The sequence below is a fragment of the Erinaceus europaeus genome, chromosome 8, assembly GCF_950295315.1.
Source record: "Erinaceus europaeus chromosome 8, mEriEur2.1, whole genome shotgun sequence".
In the NCBI taxonomy this organism is placed as follows: Eukaryota; Metazoa; Chordata; class Mammalia; order Eulipotyphla; family Erinaceidae; genus Erinaceus; species Erinaceus europaeus.
In genome coordinates, this window is record NC_080169.1 from 77047776 (window position 1) to 77064863 (window position 17088).

The following is a 17088-nucleotide window of genomic DNA, read 5'->3' on the forward strand; positions in this document are numbered from 1 at the left end:
CATCATTACAAAGAATACCCAAATACTGACTTCCAATGAGATATAATTTTTTTATATGTATAAGTTGCTTTTACTTGCTTAGGAATATGGAGTATTTGTGGTCTGAAAAGACTATCTTATAAAATATTTATTAACCAGTGACAGTTTCATGTTCTACTTACATTATCTAAAACTGAAATCTGAATGTTACAAATTTGTTTTTAGTCACTAGAATCACTGATGCTTGTGGAACATTCAAAACTGACTAGGGATATTCTAAAACATATCCAGACTAGATAAAATTTGAGCATTGACTTTATAGGTCTGAATAATATCAGCAATAAACAGCTCTATAGGTGAAAAAGAGAGGTAGCTGTCAGTAGTTGCTGGGGAAATACTTAAAGGGAACTTCATTTATCACTGACACAGAGTCTGAGATTCTACTCTAAGTTCCTAGCTTATCCTTTTGTAACCTCCTTTCCTCTCAGATTTCCTTTGACATCTGCTTTCACAGGTATGAAAAGTGGTATGTGGGGGGGGGGGATGAAGAGAGGGGCAAGAAGTGGTGCACCCAGCTGAGAGCAGAGACCTGTGTTCAAGACCCTGCTCCCTACCTCCATGGGGGATGCTTTGTGAGTGGTAAAACAGGACTGCTGGTGTCTTTCTCTCTACATCTCCCCTACAACCCACCTTCTCCTCAATTTATCTGCCCTGTCAAAAGGAAAAAGGGAGAAAAATGACTGCCAGGAGCAGTGGATTCATCGTACAAGTAGAGCCCCAGCAATCACACTGGTGGCAATTAAAAAGGAAGGGAAAGAAATACACAATACAAATGTAACTCAACTCATGATCTCTCCACCCATGGCTCTCCATCCTCACAGGGGAAATCCCATATACCTATAGACAAAATTATCTAAAGTGCTAAATTTAATTTTGAAAAAGGAAGCAAGAGTGGACTGTGCTATAGCCAGTATATATATTATAGAAAAAAAAAAAGAGTTCTGAGTCAAGCAAAAATCCTTAAGCATAGAAAAAAATTGGCTGTATTTTTATATAATTGATGAGTTGGAGAATCTACTAATTATCTTTTTATTCCTAATAGTATTCTCTTTGCTGTATTAGACTAAACTTTCATTTCCACATTTTATTCTTTTGACTGTACAGTTCAAGAATTTACTTTTTAAGGTTGTTATAAAAGAATACATGAAATTCTATAGCTAGCTTTACTGGTGTTATAAATAAAATGTGTGATGGAGAGCTTGTCCACGTTCACACATGATCATAAACAGAAGGATTATGTGGCAGAGTCCAGGGGGCCGGGCGGTGGCACTACAGGTTAAGTGCACATAGTGTGAAGTGTGGCAGAGTCCAGGTTAGCATCCAGACCAGAAATCCATTTAGCACTATTTGAATCACACACACTTCACTTGCCTCTGTGAACCAATGTAGCACAGAAGCGATAAGGGAGTCTCAGCAACAGGGTTTAGTTTTAGTTTATATATACAAAGCAAAGCTCGCTTTTTTTTTATACTTTGCCCCTTCTGACTATTTTTCTTGACAAATCTAAAGATGATAATTGACTTACATGGCAAATAGTTGGATGGCATAAAGAACAAGTTAGCTTTTTGTATATGGTATTAATCTCTGTGAAAATGAAACTAACATGGTAAAAATAAGCTTAATCTTTACAATACACTGTAAAAAAATAATGAAAAATGACATTAACTTTTAACAACACATTGTTTCAGCATTTTATTTTTGTTAATGGTAGGGATATCTTCTCCATGAATTCAAGTAATAAATTTCTAACAGCTAGAAACCTTAACATACAACATTATTTTAAAATTTCAGAAGGAAAGTATAGTTATAAATTTAGCTACTTATGAATCAAACACTGTTCAAATAAACATATTTTGTGTAGAAAACTATCTTGTTCTTTCATATTTCAAATGTAAAAGTCTGTTGACTGAGAAAATGTCATTTCTCTGCATCTGTTTATGATATTATAGTTAAAAGCAACATTAAGATTTAGAATGTAGCCAGTGAAAAACATATAAGTGATGTACATTTAAGAAGAAATTAGCTTTCCAGTCCTGTGGATTTTCATAAGAAAATCAATGGGCAAACAATTTCAACATGATTATGGTGATTAAAGCAAACTTCAAGTACTATTATAATTTTTAGTTCTTGCTTGGCACATATATTAATACATTTTCAAATATCAAACAATATAACACCAATATCTACTAAAAACCAACAAATACAATATTCCTAAAGTTTAGTTAATTATTAACATCATAAAAACCTAATTCCCATGTGAATTTTGTAACTCAGCATGCTCTTTGTGATGTGTAAGCTAGACCCCAAACCATCCTTTATCAGGAGTCCCCAGAATACACAAGCATTTCAGAGGTAATCCATGCTGAACCTCAAATTTTCTCAATGAATTCTGTGGGCCTTCTGAACATTACTTGATTTAAAATATATGTAATATATGTATATATTCATCACAATTTTGAAAAGAATGGAAGACCTTCATACATGTCAGTTTTTAGTTTTATCCAGTCATTAATTTTCTGCAGAGTTGTTTTTTCTTGACTTAATATTTTCGCAAGCTTTTTCATTTTTTCTTCATTTCTTTCTATGTACATCGATCCTTCCAGCTGGAGCTGATCCAGTTTTTCATTTCGACTTTCATCTAGAGGTATGTTTTCACACATTACAGGATTGAATCTAAAATAGGTGTCAGGTGGCAACAGACCATCAAGCATTACATGGACTTCTGTTAACAAAGAGGAGGATAAAGTTCATAGGTAAATTGAATTTGCCTTTATTTAAAAGTATTATTACTATTTTGTAATATTTATTTATTTTCCCTTTTGTTGCCCTTGTTTATTGTCATTGTTATTGCTGTCGTTGTAGTTGGACATGACAGAGAGAAATGGAGAGAGGAGGGGAAGACAGAGAGGGGGAGAGAAAGATAGACACTTGCAGACCCGCTTCATCACTTGTGAAGTGACTCCCCTGCAGGTGGGGAGCCAGGGGATCGAACTGGGATCCTTACGCCGGTCCTTGCGCTTCGCGCCATGTGTACTTAACCCACTGCTGTGCCTGACTCCCTTATTTAAAATTAATTTTTAGGAAAAATTACAAAGCCTTGCTCATCTCATCACTCCAGTTACCTAACAGTAGTTGTGATTCACTGATCGGGAATAAAACTACAAAATGAAATTCAGTTCCCAGAGAAGTTTGACAAATACATATACTTAGCAGACAGAGCATAATTTGTTAACTCCTGTTCCTTATCTGTTCAGTTTTAAGCTATTAGGGTAGACTGATATAGACATTTACATATAAATCTTCTGTAAATATATGATTCCAATCCTCCTGAATAAATACTTGGGGATAAATTTGTTTAGTCATGTGATAAAAGTACACAGGTATCTTTTTTCAGAATTCCAATTCTGTTTTTCAAATAGCTATGCCATGTTGCATTCCAACCATTAACATATCAAAGTTCCCAGTGGTCTACATGTTTGAAAAAAAAAAAAAGTATCATCAGTCTTAATATTAGCCATTTAGAGAACGTGCAATAGTATCTCGTAGTTTTAATTTTTATCACTCTAATGATTAATGAATGATGTTGATAACTTTTCAGCAGCTGGGCATTGGTGTAGTGAGTAAAATACTGGACTCTCAAGCATGAGGTCCTTAGTTCAATCCCCTGGTATCACATATGCCAGAGTGATACTCTGGTTCTTCTTCTCTCTTGGTAAATAAATAGGTCTTGGGAGGGAGGGAGGGAGAAAGGAAAGATGGAAGGAAGGAAGGAAGGAAGAAAGGAAGGAAGGAGAAAGAGAGGAAGGGAGGGAGGGCAGACCTCCAGCACTATACTCTGGAAGTGAGGTGATTATCTGACTCTGTTCCTGATCTAAGGTAGAGGAATTTAGTCTTTCAGCATAAAGAGAAATTTGTAGATGCTTAATTTATTGAGTTATCTTTATTTATTTATGATTACTTATTTATTTGACACCAGTTACTGCTGAGGCTCAGTGCCTGCACAACAACTCCATTGCTCCCAATGTTTTTTTTTTTTTTTTGACAGAGAGTGAGAGCAAGAAAGACAAAGAGAAGAAGAGACAGTGCTATTCCATGGCTTGCTTCAAGTGAGGACTGGGGGCTTGAACCTAGCTCTTCATACATATTAACATGTACACTCTACCTAGTAAAACACTGCCTAGTCCCTAGTCATGTGTCTTTAATGCATCTATTGAGACTAACATAAATTTTTCTTTTAAAAATCAAAATGATTATATTGACTTGAGTGTTAACTATAATCTTGAATTCATTTAACTTTTATATACCTGATTATATAACCAGGAAGTACCTTTGTTATATTATCCTTCTAATATGTGAACAAATTCAATTAGTATATTTTAATGAGTTCTGTATGCATGCTGGTTTTCTGGATTTTTGCTAGGCTTTTCAAGTGTCTTAAGAGTTTTCAAACAAGTCTTTGTTACTCCTTCAACTAACTCCCAAGTGGTAAATAGCATCTATGCTAGGGTTACTAAGAAATAGGTAAGGAGATGAAGAAACAACACAATAGTTGCTTCCAGTGTTTCTCCTTTCCAAACCCATGACACAGACAGACATTCTGTCCAGGACAGCATCCTAGAGGTTAAACTGCTTCAAAGTAGCAAAGAAACAGACTAACCTTCTGTATCTGTAGCACTGTTGATAACATTAGACAGCTTGGTTTTCAAGCTTGTTTGTGTCACATTGTTTCTCACATCACTCTCATAACGTCCAGTGCCCAGGGATACTATGCACTCCAATGGAACATCTGGCCAAAGGCATTTACACTCATGTATTGCTAATGCCGAAGGATTATTCAGAAGTAATCCTCCATCCTGTAAAATATAAATCAAAAAAATATAATACAGAGCTCTTAACTCAGTATAGATAGATATGTAATTAAAAATGTGCTTAATAAAAAAAAATAAAATGTGCTCAATGGCAACTTATCTTAGAACTGGGGTTTTGAAGTATTTGACAGCATCTCAATAATTTGCAAATTTCTAGTAGAAGTGGGAAAAAAAGCAGATATGCAGAAATGGCAGTAGAAATGTTCCAACTTCTTCAGAACTCCCACCTTTTGTACCTCAAAAAGAATTTTGGTCCATACTCCCAGAGGGATAAATAGGGAAGTTTCCAATAGAGGGAGTGGGGCATAGAACACTGGTGGTAGGAACTGTATGGAATTATCATGCAATCCTGTAAGTCAATATAAAAATCACTAAAAAAAAGTTTTAAGTCTCAAGCTTTTTAAAATTTTTTTTAAATCTTTATTTATTTGTTGGATAGAGACAGTCAGAAATTGAGAGGGAAGGGGGAGATAGAAAGGGAGAGAGACAGAGAGACACCTGCATCCCTGCTTCACCACTTGTGAAGCTTTCTCCCTGCAGGTGGGGACCAGGTTCTCGAACCTGGGTCCTTGCACACTATAATATGTATGCTCAACCAGGTGCTCTACCACCAGCCCCCCAAAAAGTTTCAACTTTTAACCACACTTTGCAAAGTTAATTGGCTCTATTGGGTGGGGCAGGGGGGCAAGGAGAGGCTGGTTGGGTCTACCTAATTAACATGACAATATGTGTGCTAAGAATAGTGAACCCTATTTTCCTAGTCTAGGCTTAAAAGGGGTTTATTTTTGTGAGGAGCAGAGTCAGGAAGTGGCAGCACATGTTAACACTATGCTTACCTTAATTATAGAGTCAATAGACTTAAACTTCAGTATGTAGCTTAGGAATCTAGCAAATGCTATGGTAATGTAATTAATCACATACTTCTTAAACTCAAAGCAGCATGACAGAGGCTAAAAAGATCATAATGCTAAACTAAGCACACCAAAGTAAAGATTGTGTGTTGTAGGCTTTCTCTGATACTAAGTAGACTGCTTTAATATATTTCAAGAAAAACTCAAATGTTCATCTACTGTATGGTAGGCCAAAATGTTCATAATGACTATAGCTACAGATGTGTGTATATGTGTGTTTTAATGTATTCCTATTTATTTTCTTTTATTTGTTAGGACAGAAATATTGAGGGGGGAGGGTGTTAAAGAGGAAGAGACAGAGAGACACTGGCAGCACTGCTTCACTAACAGTGAAGCTTCCCTCCGTAGCTGGGAACCAGGGGCTTGAACCTGGGTCCTTGTGCATGATAACTTGTCTGCTCAACCAGATGTGCCACAGGCCAGTCCCATCCTTATGTGTTTTAAATCTCAGGCAGTGTGAACTTCAGACTATATGTTCTGCAACTGACGACTATGAGGAGTGGGATAAGGTTACTTTTATTTTTTTTCTTAACACCATTAGATCACTTTTGTAAAAGAACGTGTGTGGGGGGGGGGCAGGGGGAGGATGCATGTCATTAGTTGGTTTTTGTGTAGCCAGGACCTCTTGGACTCATGATTTCACTGCTTCTGGTGAATTTTTCCCTATTCAGAAAGAGGGAAAGAGTGATTGAGAATCAAAACACTTGAGCTTCCTCCCATGAAAGAGCACCTCCCATGTGATGCTGGGGCGCAAACCTGGGTCACATGCATAGCTAGGTATGTGCACCTTACCCAGTGATCTATCTCCATGACCCCAAATGCCATTTATAATGAGACACAGAGCCTTATCCAATAACCCTGGTAGCAAAATAAATAAAAATCTTAAAAAGAAAAGAGAAGGGGTTACTGTTTAGAAAGCACTAGTTCTGTGAGTCGGGCGGTGGTGGAGTGAGTTAAGTGCACGTGGTGCAATGTGCAAGGAAGTAGGTGCTGAATAATCTTATATAACAGGTTTCATCTGAAGCCAATCAAAGAATTTGCTAATAGTAACATTTTTAGGGCCAATACAAGATATTGGGCAATTTGAGAAAGAATCATTAACTGCTCTTAGACTTCTGTATCCTTTTACTGAAATTAAAAGGCTGAAACTGAAAGCAATTTGCCCCCAATTAGGGTGGGTCTATTGTAGCTTCACTTTAGAGGGGTTGCCTTGCAGCTTTTCTAACCACACCATGGATTTCCCAAATTAATCTCAAATTATTTCTCAATTCTTCATTCAATGTATCTTTATCTGTATATAAAAAAAGCCAGCTGTTTGAAATTTAAACAACACAATTCTCAGTAAATATTGTGAGAATTTTAAAGAAAAATTTAACTTTTTATTTATTGGATAAAGAAAGCCAGAAATTGAGAGGGAAGGTGGTAATAGAGAGGGAGAGAGACAGAGAGACACCTGTAATACTGCTTCACCACTCACAAAGCTTTTCCCTACAGGTGGGTAGCAAGGGCTCGAAATAGGGTTCTTGCCCATGTAGCATATGCGTTCAATCAGGTGCGTCACTACCTGGCCCCTAGGACATATTTTAACTGAATGATAATGAAAGAAACATCAAAATTTAAAAGCAACAGTTATCCAGAGCTCTATAATGTTCTGGTCTCCTGTATCTTTCACTCTATACATCTTTCTTTAAAATAATAAATAAAATATATTTTTAAAAGTAAAAGTGAGTTAATTCAATAAAACATTTTCATTTGACCCTTAATCACTCCAAAGCTAACCTTATCAAACTAAGCACTACAAAAGCTAAACAAGGTCAAGAGACTGGCATAATAATGACTCTTTAGTCACTATCAGGCCACCCCATCAGCTGAAGCCCTAGTCGGGGAGTCCTAGGATTCCCACACAGACATGATGGACCTAGACCTCGAATAGATCCCTCTCTCCATTGTCACCGGTCAGGTCATCTCCACAGGAACAATATAAGGGACCCCTCTGTGGGCCCTGACAGGACCCTGCCCTCTATGTGAATCAACAGTGGTAGAGAATGTTCCATCCTCCGTAGGGAGGTTGGATAATATAATCTATCTGCTACCTGAGGAAGATGGATCCTGAAATTGGTGCAACTTGGAACATTCCTACTCATGAGCACAGAATATGAGCTCAGACCTACAGGGATGCAGAGGTTACACAGGCTCCTGTGCTGAATATGAGCCCCAGATCAAATCAATGGGGTTTACAGTCAACAGTATCCATACACTTTTCCCATATTTGGGAGCTACTCTCTTCCCTGATCCAGCTTTCTAGCCTTTTTTCCAGCCATGACATCATCTCCCCGGACAATAACCTCGGTCCGTCCACCTGCATATCAGATGTCAAGCTCAGGCAAAAACTAGTACAGTCATGGGCCCCTTGGAATATACCTAAAATAGACCTACTAGCTATTTCCAAAACAGAGACCCCAATCTTCATCTGCAATATTCCAGACTTTAGATTCATGATTAGTCAACAATTTGATTGGTTTTATATGTTAACTCTTTTTTCATGGGTGTTGACAGGTTGATCCATACTCCTAGCCTCTCTCTCTCCTTCTCTAGTGGGGCAGAGCTCTGGGGAAGAGGGCTCCAGGACACATTGCTGGGGTTGTCTGCCCAGGGAAGTCCAGTTGTTATTATGGCAGCACCTTGAACCTGGTGGCTGACCTCATCATTTTTAACAGCAGCAAAGTACTCTGTTGTGTCTTAGCCATTCATCTGTCATTGGGCATCTGGGTTGCTTTTAAGTTTGGGCTATTACAATCTGTACTATGAACGCTGGTGTGCATAGGTCCTTTTTGGAGAGCTGCTTTTGCTTTCCCTGTGTGTAAATTCCTAGAAGACAGACTGCTGGGTCATATGGTCCATTTCTAGTGTTCTGATGAATCTCCAGACTGTTTTCCATAAGGGCTGGACCAACTTACATTCCTATCAGCAATGTAGGAGAGTTCCTTTCCTCTCATTGCCTCTCCAACAGTTGGTGTTTGTCTTTTGTAATGATATGTAATATTCTCACAGGTATAAAGTGGTATCTTGTTTTTATTTGCATTTTCCTTATTATCAGTGACTTTGAGCATTTTTTCATATGTCTGTTGGCCCTTTGGGTCTCTCCTTTGGATAAGAATCTCTTCTTTGGAGAAGAATCTACTCATATCTTCCCCCCATTTTTCAATGAGATTGTCTTTTTATTGTTGAACTTGGTGAGTTCATGTGTATTCTGGTTATCAGTCATCTGACTGACGTATGACACATAAAGATTTTCTCCCACTCGATGGGTGATCTCTTTGTCATGGTGGTGATTCCTTTTGCTGTGCAGAAGCTTTTCACTCTGATGAGGTCCCATTAATCCATTTTTGCTTTTTTCTTGCAATTGGATTTAAAATGGTGAAGATGTTAAAAAAAAAAAAAGTGCTGCCTATGTATATAAGTATATAGAAAAGTGCTGGCTATGTTTGCCTCTAAGTAGCTGATGGTTTCTAACCTACCTTCTAATTCTTTCATCCATTTTGAGTTTACTTTTTTATGTTGAAATCTGGTGTTTCAATTTCAAAGTATTTTTATTTATTTATTTACTTATATTAATGAATTGAGAAAGAGAGAAACCTAAAGGGGAGGAGGAAATAAAGAAGGAAAGAGACAAGAGACACACTTGTAGCCCTGCTTCACCACTCATGAAGCCTTCCCCCTGCAGGTGTCGACCAGGGGCTTGTACCCAGGTCCTTGTGCACTGTAATGTGTGTGCTTAACCAGGTGTGCCACTGCCTGGCCCCGGGCAGTCTAATTTCATTCCACATGTTTCAACCTAATTTTCCCAATATCATTTGTTGAATAGGCTCTCCTTTTTGCATGTGATATTCTGGGTTCCCCTGTCAAAACTTAGATGTCTGTAGGTGTGAGGGCTGATTTCTGGACTCTCAATTCTATTCCACTCTGTCTATTTTGAGTCCAGTACCAAGTTGTTTTGATTAAAGGGCTCCGTGGTATGTTCTGAGCTCAGAAAGTGGGATGCTTCCATTCTTTCTCTTTTCTTTCAGGATACCTTTTGCTATACTGAACGTTTTGTTTCCAAATAAATTTCTGTATCTTCTGTTTTACTCTCTTGAAGAAATTTTGTGGGGCCTTGACAGTGATCATGTTAAATCTGTATATGGCACTGGCTAGACATAATCTTGATAATGTTAATTCTTCTAACCCAGGAGTATGGGATGCCTTTCCATTTCTTTGTATCTTTTTCTCCCAGTAGTGTAAGTTATAAGCTAAGATTTCCACAAATGGAAGGAAAGACTTGACAGAGAAAAAGTTCATAGTAAGTGAATAGGTCTATATATCACTAGAAATAACTTTCAACTGTACAGTTTTAGCTATAAAATTTTTAAAAAGTATAGTTAAAGATAGCATCATAAATCTATCATTTAACAATGAGATAGTCAAAAAGAGATAGATGAATACTAGATGATCTCAATTATAGATAGAACTTAAGAAGCAAGGAAAGCAAGGGAAAACACAAACTGAAACTTAGAAAAGGTATGGTGTATTGTACCAAAGAAGAAGAGGTCCTGTGGTAGATGGTGGAAAAGGACCTAAGTTTGGGGGGAGGGGTGACAGTGTTTTTCAGAGACCTATCATGGAGAGATGAAAAACTATACTGTAAAACATTATTTCCCAAAAAAAAAAAAAAGATTTGGGTTAAAAAAAAAAAAGTCTATCATTAAACAGTTGGGACTGTACTGCAGCTCTTTAGCATTTCTTCCTTCCTTCCTTTTTTAAGATTTTATTTATTCATGAAGAAGATAGGAAGAAAGAGGGAGAGAAAAAAACAGGTATAACTCTGGTACATGTGCTGCCAGAGATTGAACTCGGGACCTCACACTTCAAAGTCCAATGCTTCATTCACTGTGCTACCTCTCGAACCACTACTTAACATTTCTTTAGACTGATTTCTCAGTTATAAAATGAAAATAGCTCTTTGCCTCATAAGCAGCAACGAGATAGTACATATAAGGTACTATGTAAGTTTCTGGCACCCAGCTAACAATGAGTGTTTACTACTATTATTTTATTGTATCTTCTTCAAAGTATGTCTACTAAGACTTCAAGTAGATTGGATTTTGCCTTTTCAGGAACCATGTTTCATTCTTCATTTTGATCACACGAGGAAAGTCAATCTTACAGCCTAACTTACTTTCCAATATCAAAATGATCATAGCTGGATTTGTATTTGTTACAAAGAAACTTTTCTAAAATATGTTCAAGTCAGAAAGTTTGCTAACTTAAGAAAAAACAAATGAAAAATATCTTGTAGGGGATATGTGGAGCTTTACCTTATGGAATGCACATCTTACCATGTACAAGGACCCAGGTTCAAAACCTTAGTACATACCCACAGGGGTTAAGATTCATAAGCCAAGGAGCAATAATCTTTCTGCCTTTTTATTCCTGTCTCTCACCTTCTACCAAAAAAGAAAGGGAAAGAAGTGACTACTAGCAACATTGGAGTTATACAGGCACTGAGCCCCAGAGATAACCCTGGTGGCAAAAATAATAATAATAATAATTCATCTTGTACTATATATCCTTTGCCACATCATAAAGAAGCCCCCCTGGTTGATTCCTCTGTAAGTTCAGTGGTATTTAATAATTTCTGATTTGTTTCAGTCATGTAAAATTTAAAAAGATAAGTCATATTGTCACTTACTTGATGAAGGTCATTTCCCAATGCATACTCTGCAAAGTAGCCTGGAGCAGCAGATGAGGCTCGAATCGCCTGCCACATTTTATACTGACAGCCTCCTAAGTAGTGAGAGTTTATTCCAGGAAAATGACCATAGTTTCTGAACACAAAAGCTTTTGGAGTTATCCCTCTGTTTACTATGGTACTTACTGCAGCTACCTGATGAAATAAAAAGTGAACAGTATTCATTGTAAGTAGCAATATATGATGTCTATAAGAATTAGCTATTATTTAGTAGTCTAAATGAATAATCTAGAACTCTATTCATTAAGTGTCGACATAAATTTTAAGTTAAGTGAAGGGGGCCAGCAGTTTTAAAACATGTATTTATTTTTATTTTTTTAAATAATTTATTTTTATTTTTTAAATATTTATTTATTTATTCCCTTTTGTTGCCCTTGTAGTAATTATTGATGTTTTTCTTGATGTTGTTGTTGTTGGATAGGACAGAGAGAAATGGAGTGTGGAGGGGAAGACAGAGAAAGGGAGAGAAAGACAGACACCTGCAGACCTACTTCACCTGTGAGCCAGGGGCTCAAACCGGGATCCTTATGCCGGCCCATTAACGCTTTGCGCCATGTGTGCTTAACCCAACTCCCAAAACATGTATTTCTTCATGAGACAACAGGTAAAAGGAGGAAACTATATTGAGATATATTACAAAAAAATAAAATAAAAGGTATTTCTGACTGTGATTTAATAAATTATTTAAAAACACATTAAATAAGGCATAAGTTTGTAGGCCCTTAAATAACAAATGATATAATGATAGTAATAAGTGTAACTACTTAAAAATAAACTATTTACACAATATAATCTATAAATTAGTAAGCTTCATCTTTGTAGTCTTTGAAAGCATTATGACTTTAGTCAAATTAACCGTATCTTTTTTGCCTCCAGGATTATCACTGGGGTTTGTGCCTGCACCACGAATCCACTACTCCTGGAGACCTTTTTTTTTTATCTCCATTTTTGTTGCCCTTGTCATTATTATTGTTATTGTTGCTACTGCTGCTGTTGTTGGATAGGACAGAGAGAGGAGGGGAAGACAGAGTAGGGGAGAGAAAGATAAACACCTGCAACCTGCTTCACTGCCTGTGAAGCGACTCCCCTGCAGGTGGGGAGCCAGGGACTTGAACCAGGTTCTTAACACGGGTCCTTGCACTTCATGCCATATGTGTTTAACCCACTGCACCACTGCCTGGCCCCCTAAACTTTTTTTAATAGTTACTTAATAATGATAAAGAAGATTATGAGATAACGGGTACACTTCCAAAACTCTTAAGTACAAAATTCTCTATCTTTCTGAATGCATTTAATAACTTGTCACTATATAAATCTTTTTAAGAAACTAATGTTAAGCAATGCAATTATAATATTATAGTGATAGTGAAAGTCCTGTTAAAAGTTGTATCTTGCCAGGGATCTCTTTGTTTTTCTATTTTATAAACCAAAAGGTCATTTCCCAAGTTCCTGTGAGTCATTCAAATGAACAAGGACTAGCCATACCCTGAAATCCAAAGGGTCTATTATTTGGCTAATAGGTTTATTTAAGAAATACGAGTTGTTGGAGGTCGGGTGGTGGCGCAGTGGGTTAAGCGCAGGTGGCGCAAAGCGCAAGGACGGGCGTAAGTATCCTGGTTCGAGCCCCCGGCTCCCCACCTGCAGAGGCGTCGCTTCACAGGCGGTGAAGCAGGTCTGCAGGTGTCTATCCTTCTCTCCCCTTCTCTGTCTTCCCCTCCTCTCTCCATGTCTCTCTGTCCTATCCACCAACGAACAACATCAACAATGGTAATAATAATAACCACAACGAGACTATGGCAACAGGGGCAACAAAAGAGAGAAACATGGCCTCCAGGAGTAGTGGATTCATGGTGCAGGCACCGAGCCCAGCAATAACCCTGGAGGGAAAAAAAGAAAAAAGAAATATGAGTTGCTGCTCTACTATAGTCAGAACTACTTTTTGAGGTGGCAAATGCTGGTTCTTTCATTTAACATAGGAAATTCTCACAATTTAATGATAAGCAAGTTAATAAGAAGCCCTAAGGTGTATGAGGAAACTAAGAAGATACAGAGAGTGCATCTTTGGGGCTTCCTCAAAAAAAAAAAAATTGTGGTTATTTCATTTATCACAGCTTCTAAGATACTATATGATCTGACTCACCTACTGTTCAAGCCCCATCTCACAAAGCTGCCCAGATTTTTAGGTTCTGTCTTTGGGAACACTCTCCATGACTCCTCCAGTACAGATAGTTCCTTTTGCTGGGAAAGACTCTACTTGTTCTTCACATTGAGATCTCAAGTTTCATGTCTTTAGCCTATCCTCATCGCTATAAATAAATGCTTTCAGAGAAGTGTTTATGTGTTCCATGGCACTAACTTCAGGTAAACTATATCATACTGGGTTGTTGGAAAAGTCATGATGCATTTTTGCATAGAAGAACAAAGAAAAATGCATCATGACTTTTCTGACAATTCATCATTTGTTGTTACTGTGTGATTATTTAATTAACGTTTAAAAATTATGTGCCTGCATTTACTCACTAAACTATCCATTCAACCTAGCACAGTGCTGGTACACTGGCAAATAATATATAAACAATGAAGAGAAATATGAATAAGCAAAATTCTAGCTTGTTTATCAAGAGATAGTTTAAGCTTAACAGGATTCTTGGGAATCCCATCGCTTCATCAAAAATAAACTGCAGTAAAAGATATAAAACTCAAGCAATACTGAGATCTCTGAGTTTCAAACAAAATAAAGAGAAGTTACACTGAGATATATTCTAGTGACAGTAATATTTTAAAAATCAGGATTCCATTTACACATTAATCATATAGGGATATATTTGAGAGACAAACTTTATTTTAAAATTCTAGAGGAGAAAATGTCATAATTTTCTTAAAATAATTAGAATTTACTAATTCTTTTTTTAAATATTTATTTTTTATTCCCTTTTGTTGCCCTTGTTTTTTTGTTGTTGTTGGTATTGATGTCATTGTTATTGGATTGGACAGAGAAATCGAGAGAGGAGGAGAAGACAGAGGGGGGAGAGAAAGACACCTGCAGACCTGCTTTACCACCTGTGAAGCGACTCCCCTACAGGTGGGGAGCCAGGGGCTCAAACTGGGATCCTTATGCCGGTCCTTGTGCTTTGCACCACGTGCGCTTCACCTGCTGTGCTGCCACCCAACTCCTTAGAATTTACTAATTCTTATGATAAAGTATTTTTCTTCCTCACCTTCATTCCCACTTTTTTGTGTTCTTACACTTTTGTTGTATTTTGGATAAAGGATCTAGTTATATAGATCACATTTTATATCTTTATAGTATAATTCAATATATAAAGGATAAGTAATCAATTAAAAGAGGTCCCTAAAGCAACTAATAAGGGGCCTTAAGAATAAGTGGTTTCACCTACTTTTCATTTCAACTATAGGGTTTAAGAAACTCCTCTAACCTTACCTTAGGACATGTGGGGTTTCTTGCTGTTTCTATCATCAGTGATGATCCCATTCTATCCCTTTAATAAAAAAAAAATACATAAAAAATTACTTCATCTCCTAATAATCAGGAAGCAGCATACTTACTAAGCAAGTACTGACTGACAAAGGGATTTGTCAAAGTGCTCAGAGAAAAAAAAAAAGAGAGAGAGAGAGAAATGCAAGAATCTCCTCTAGGGAATTTCTTATCTACTAATGCACATGAAACAACATGCACTTATTTAATAATCTTTGATTAGAACTGTAAATATCTATAGTTCTGAGAGGGTACAATCAATGAGGTTATGGTAACTGGAAAAGATACATGAAGGTGTAGCTTAAGAAAGACAGCAAGGGTGGAGGGCAGGCGGTGGCACACCTGGTTAAGCGCTCATATTACAATGTGCAAGGATGCAGCTTCAAGCCCCTGGTCCCACCTGCAGGGGGAAAGCTTCATGAGTGTTGAAGCAGGGCTGCATGTATCTCTCTGTCTCTCTCCCTCTCTACCACTCCCTCTCCTTTCAGTTTCTCTCTGTCTCTATCTAATAATTAATTAATTAATTAATTAAAAAAGAAAGACACCAAGGGCTGGGGAGACAGCTCAACATGTTACAGAACAAAACTTATATGCAGGAGGCCCCAGAGGCTCAGTCTCTGACAACATTTTATGCCAGATCTGAGTAGTGCTCTGGTCTCTCTAGCCACTCTCTCATAATAAATCTTGGGGGAAAAAATTAAAAAATAAAAATCAAGACAACACATTAAAAAATAAGGATATAAAGAACATACAGAAACAGAGGCAGAATACATCTGTGGTTTTCAGGGTCTTCCTGGTAGGATAATATAGCTGTAGTGAGATAAGATTGCAGAAGTATGGGTAGACTAGTTACAGAATAATGTAAATTCCAGATCTAGACACTTAACCATTGAACTTGTTTTAGCAATGCAGTCAACTTAGTGCTTCCCTCCCTCCAATCCCAAATTCATTTGAATCACCACATTATAGAGATTGCCCTTGGGTGGCAATCCTATTACAAGGGAATTGGCTTTGTTTGTTTGTTTTGTATTTTGTCACGTTGGGGCTTCACTGCTCCTGGCTGATCTTTTCAGAAACAAAGATAAAGACAGAGAAAAGGAAACACATCACAGCATGAAGCTTCATCCAATTCAGTAAGGGCAAGTATAGCAGCATAGGTGTCCTAGCCATGAGAACTATTTTGTTGACCCATAAGAAAATTTTATTTCAGAATTGCTTTTTCCAGTGGGCGAGGGATATAGCACAATCATTACACAAAGAGACTCTCAGGTTTAATTCCCTTCACCTCCAGAAGCCAGAGCTGAGTAATGCTCTGGTTGAAAAAATAAATAAATAGGGGCTGGGTGGTGGTGCACCTGACTAAGTGCACACATTATAATGCGCAGGGACCTGGGTTTGAGCCCCCAGTCCCCACCTGCAGTGGGAAAACTTCACAAGTGGTGTAGCACTGCTGTAGGTGTCTCTCTGTCTCTCTCCCTTTCTATATTCCCCTTTCCCTCTCATTTTCTGGCTGTCTCTATCAAATAAATAAAGATAATAAATAAACAAACAAACAAACAAATAAATAAATGTGTCCTAGAACTTCACCTTTCCAGAGCCCTACCCCACTAGAAAAAGATAACAACAGGCTGGGGGTATGGATCAAACTGCCAATGTCCATGTTCAGCAGAGAAGCAATTCTGAAGTCAGACTTTCCACCTCTGCACCCCAAAGAAAAGTCCATATTCCTAGAGGGATAAAGAATAGAGAAGCTCCCAATGAAGGGGATAGGATATGGAATTCTGGTGGTGGGAACTGTATGGGAATATACCCCTATTATAATCTTGTTTATCATTATTCAATCAATAATTAAAATAAACAATTCCAGGCATAAAAATTAATTTTCACATGTATTAAATACCAAGACTGATTTTTGCTAAACTGTGTCAGCTAAAAATTATTTTTCTAATGATTTTTTCCAAATAATACTCATGTTTCTCTACTAGA

The 17088-nt window shown here is 37.4% G+C and overlaps 1 protein-coding gene across 5 annotated transcripts in view; it reads right to left on the reverse strand.

The window, feature by feature from the left end:
- Positions 1-1700: 1700 nt before the first annotated feature.
- The window catches only part of PNPLA8 (patatin like phospholipase domain containing 8), a 38734-nt gene continuing 23346 nt past the window's right edge, over positions 1701-17088 (reverse strand). For 3 of the 5 annotated variants that reach the window (XM_060196407.1, XM_007528293.3, XM_016190502.2), the window contains 4 exons: positions 15049-15106; positions 11547-11741; positions 4697-4892; positions 1701-2761 (listed from right to left, as the gene is read on the reverse strand). In XM_060196407.1, coding sequence (XP_060052390.1) covers positions 2487-2761; positions 4697-4892; positions 11547-11741; positions 15049-15106 — 724 coding nt within the window. In that variant the 3' untranslated portion in view covers positions 1701-2486. Of the gene's footprint in view, positions 2762-4696; positions 4893-4941; positions 5061-11546; positions 11742-15048; positions 15107-17088 lie in introns of those variants that run through there. The other 2 variants (XM_060196409.1, XM_060196408.1) reach the window with 2 other exon arrangements.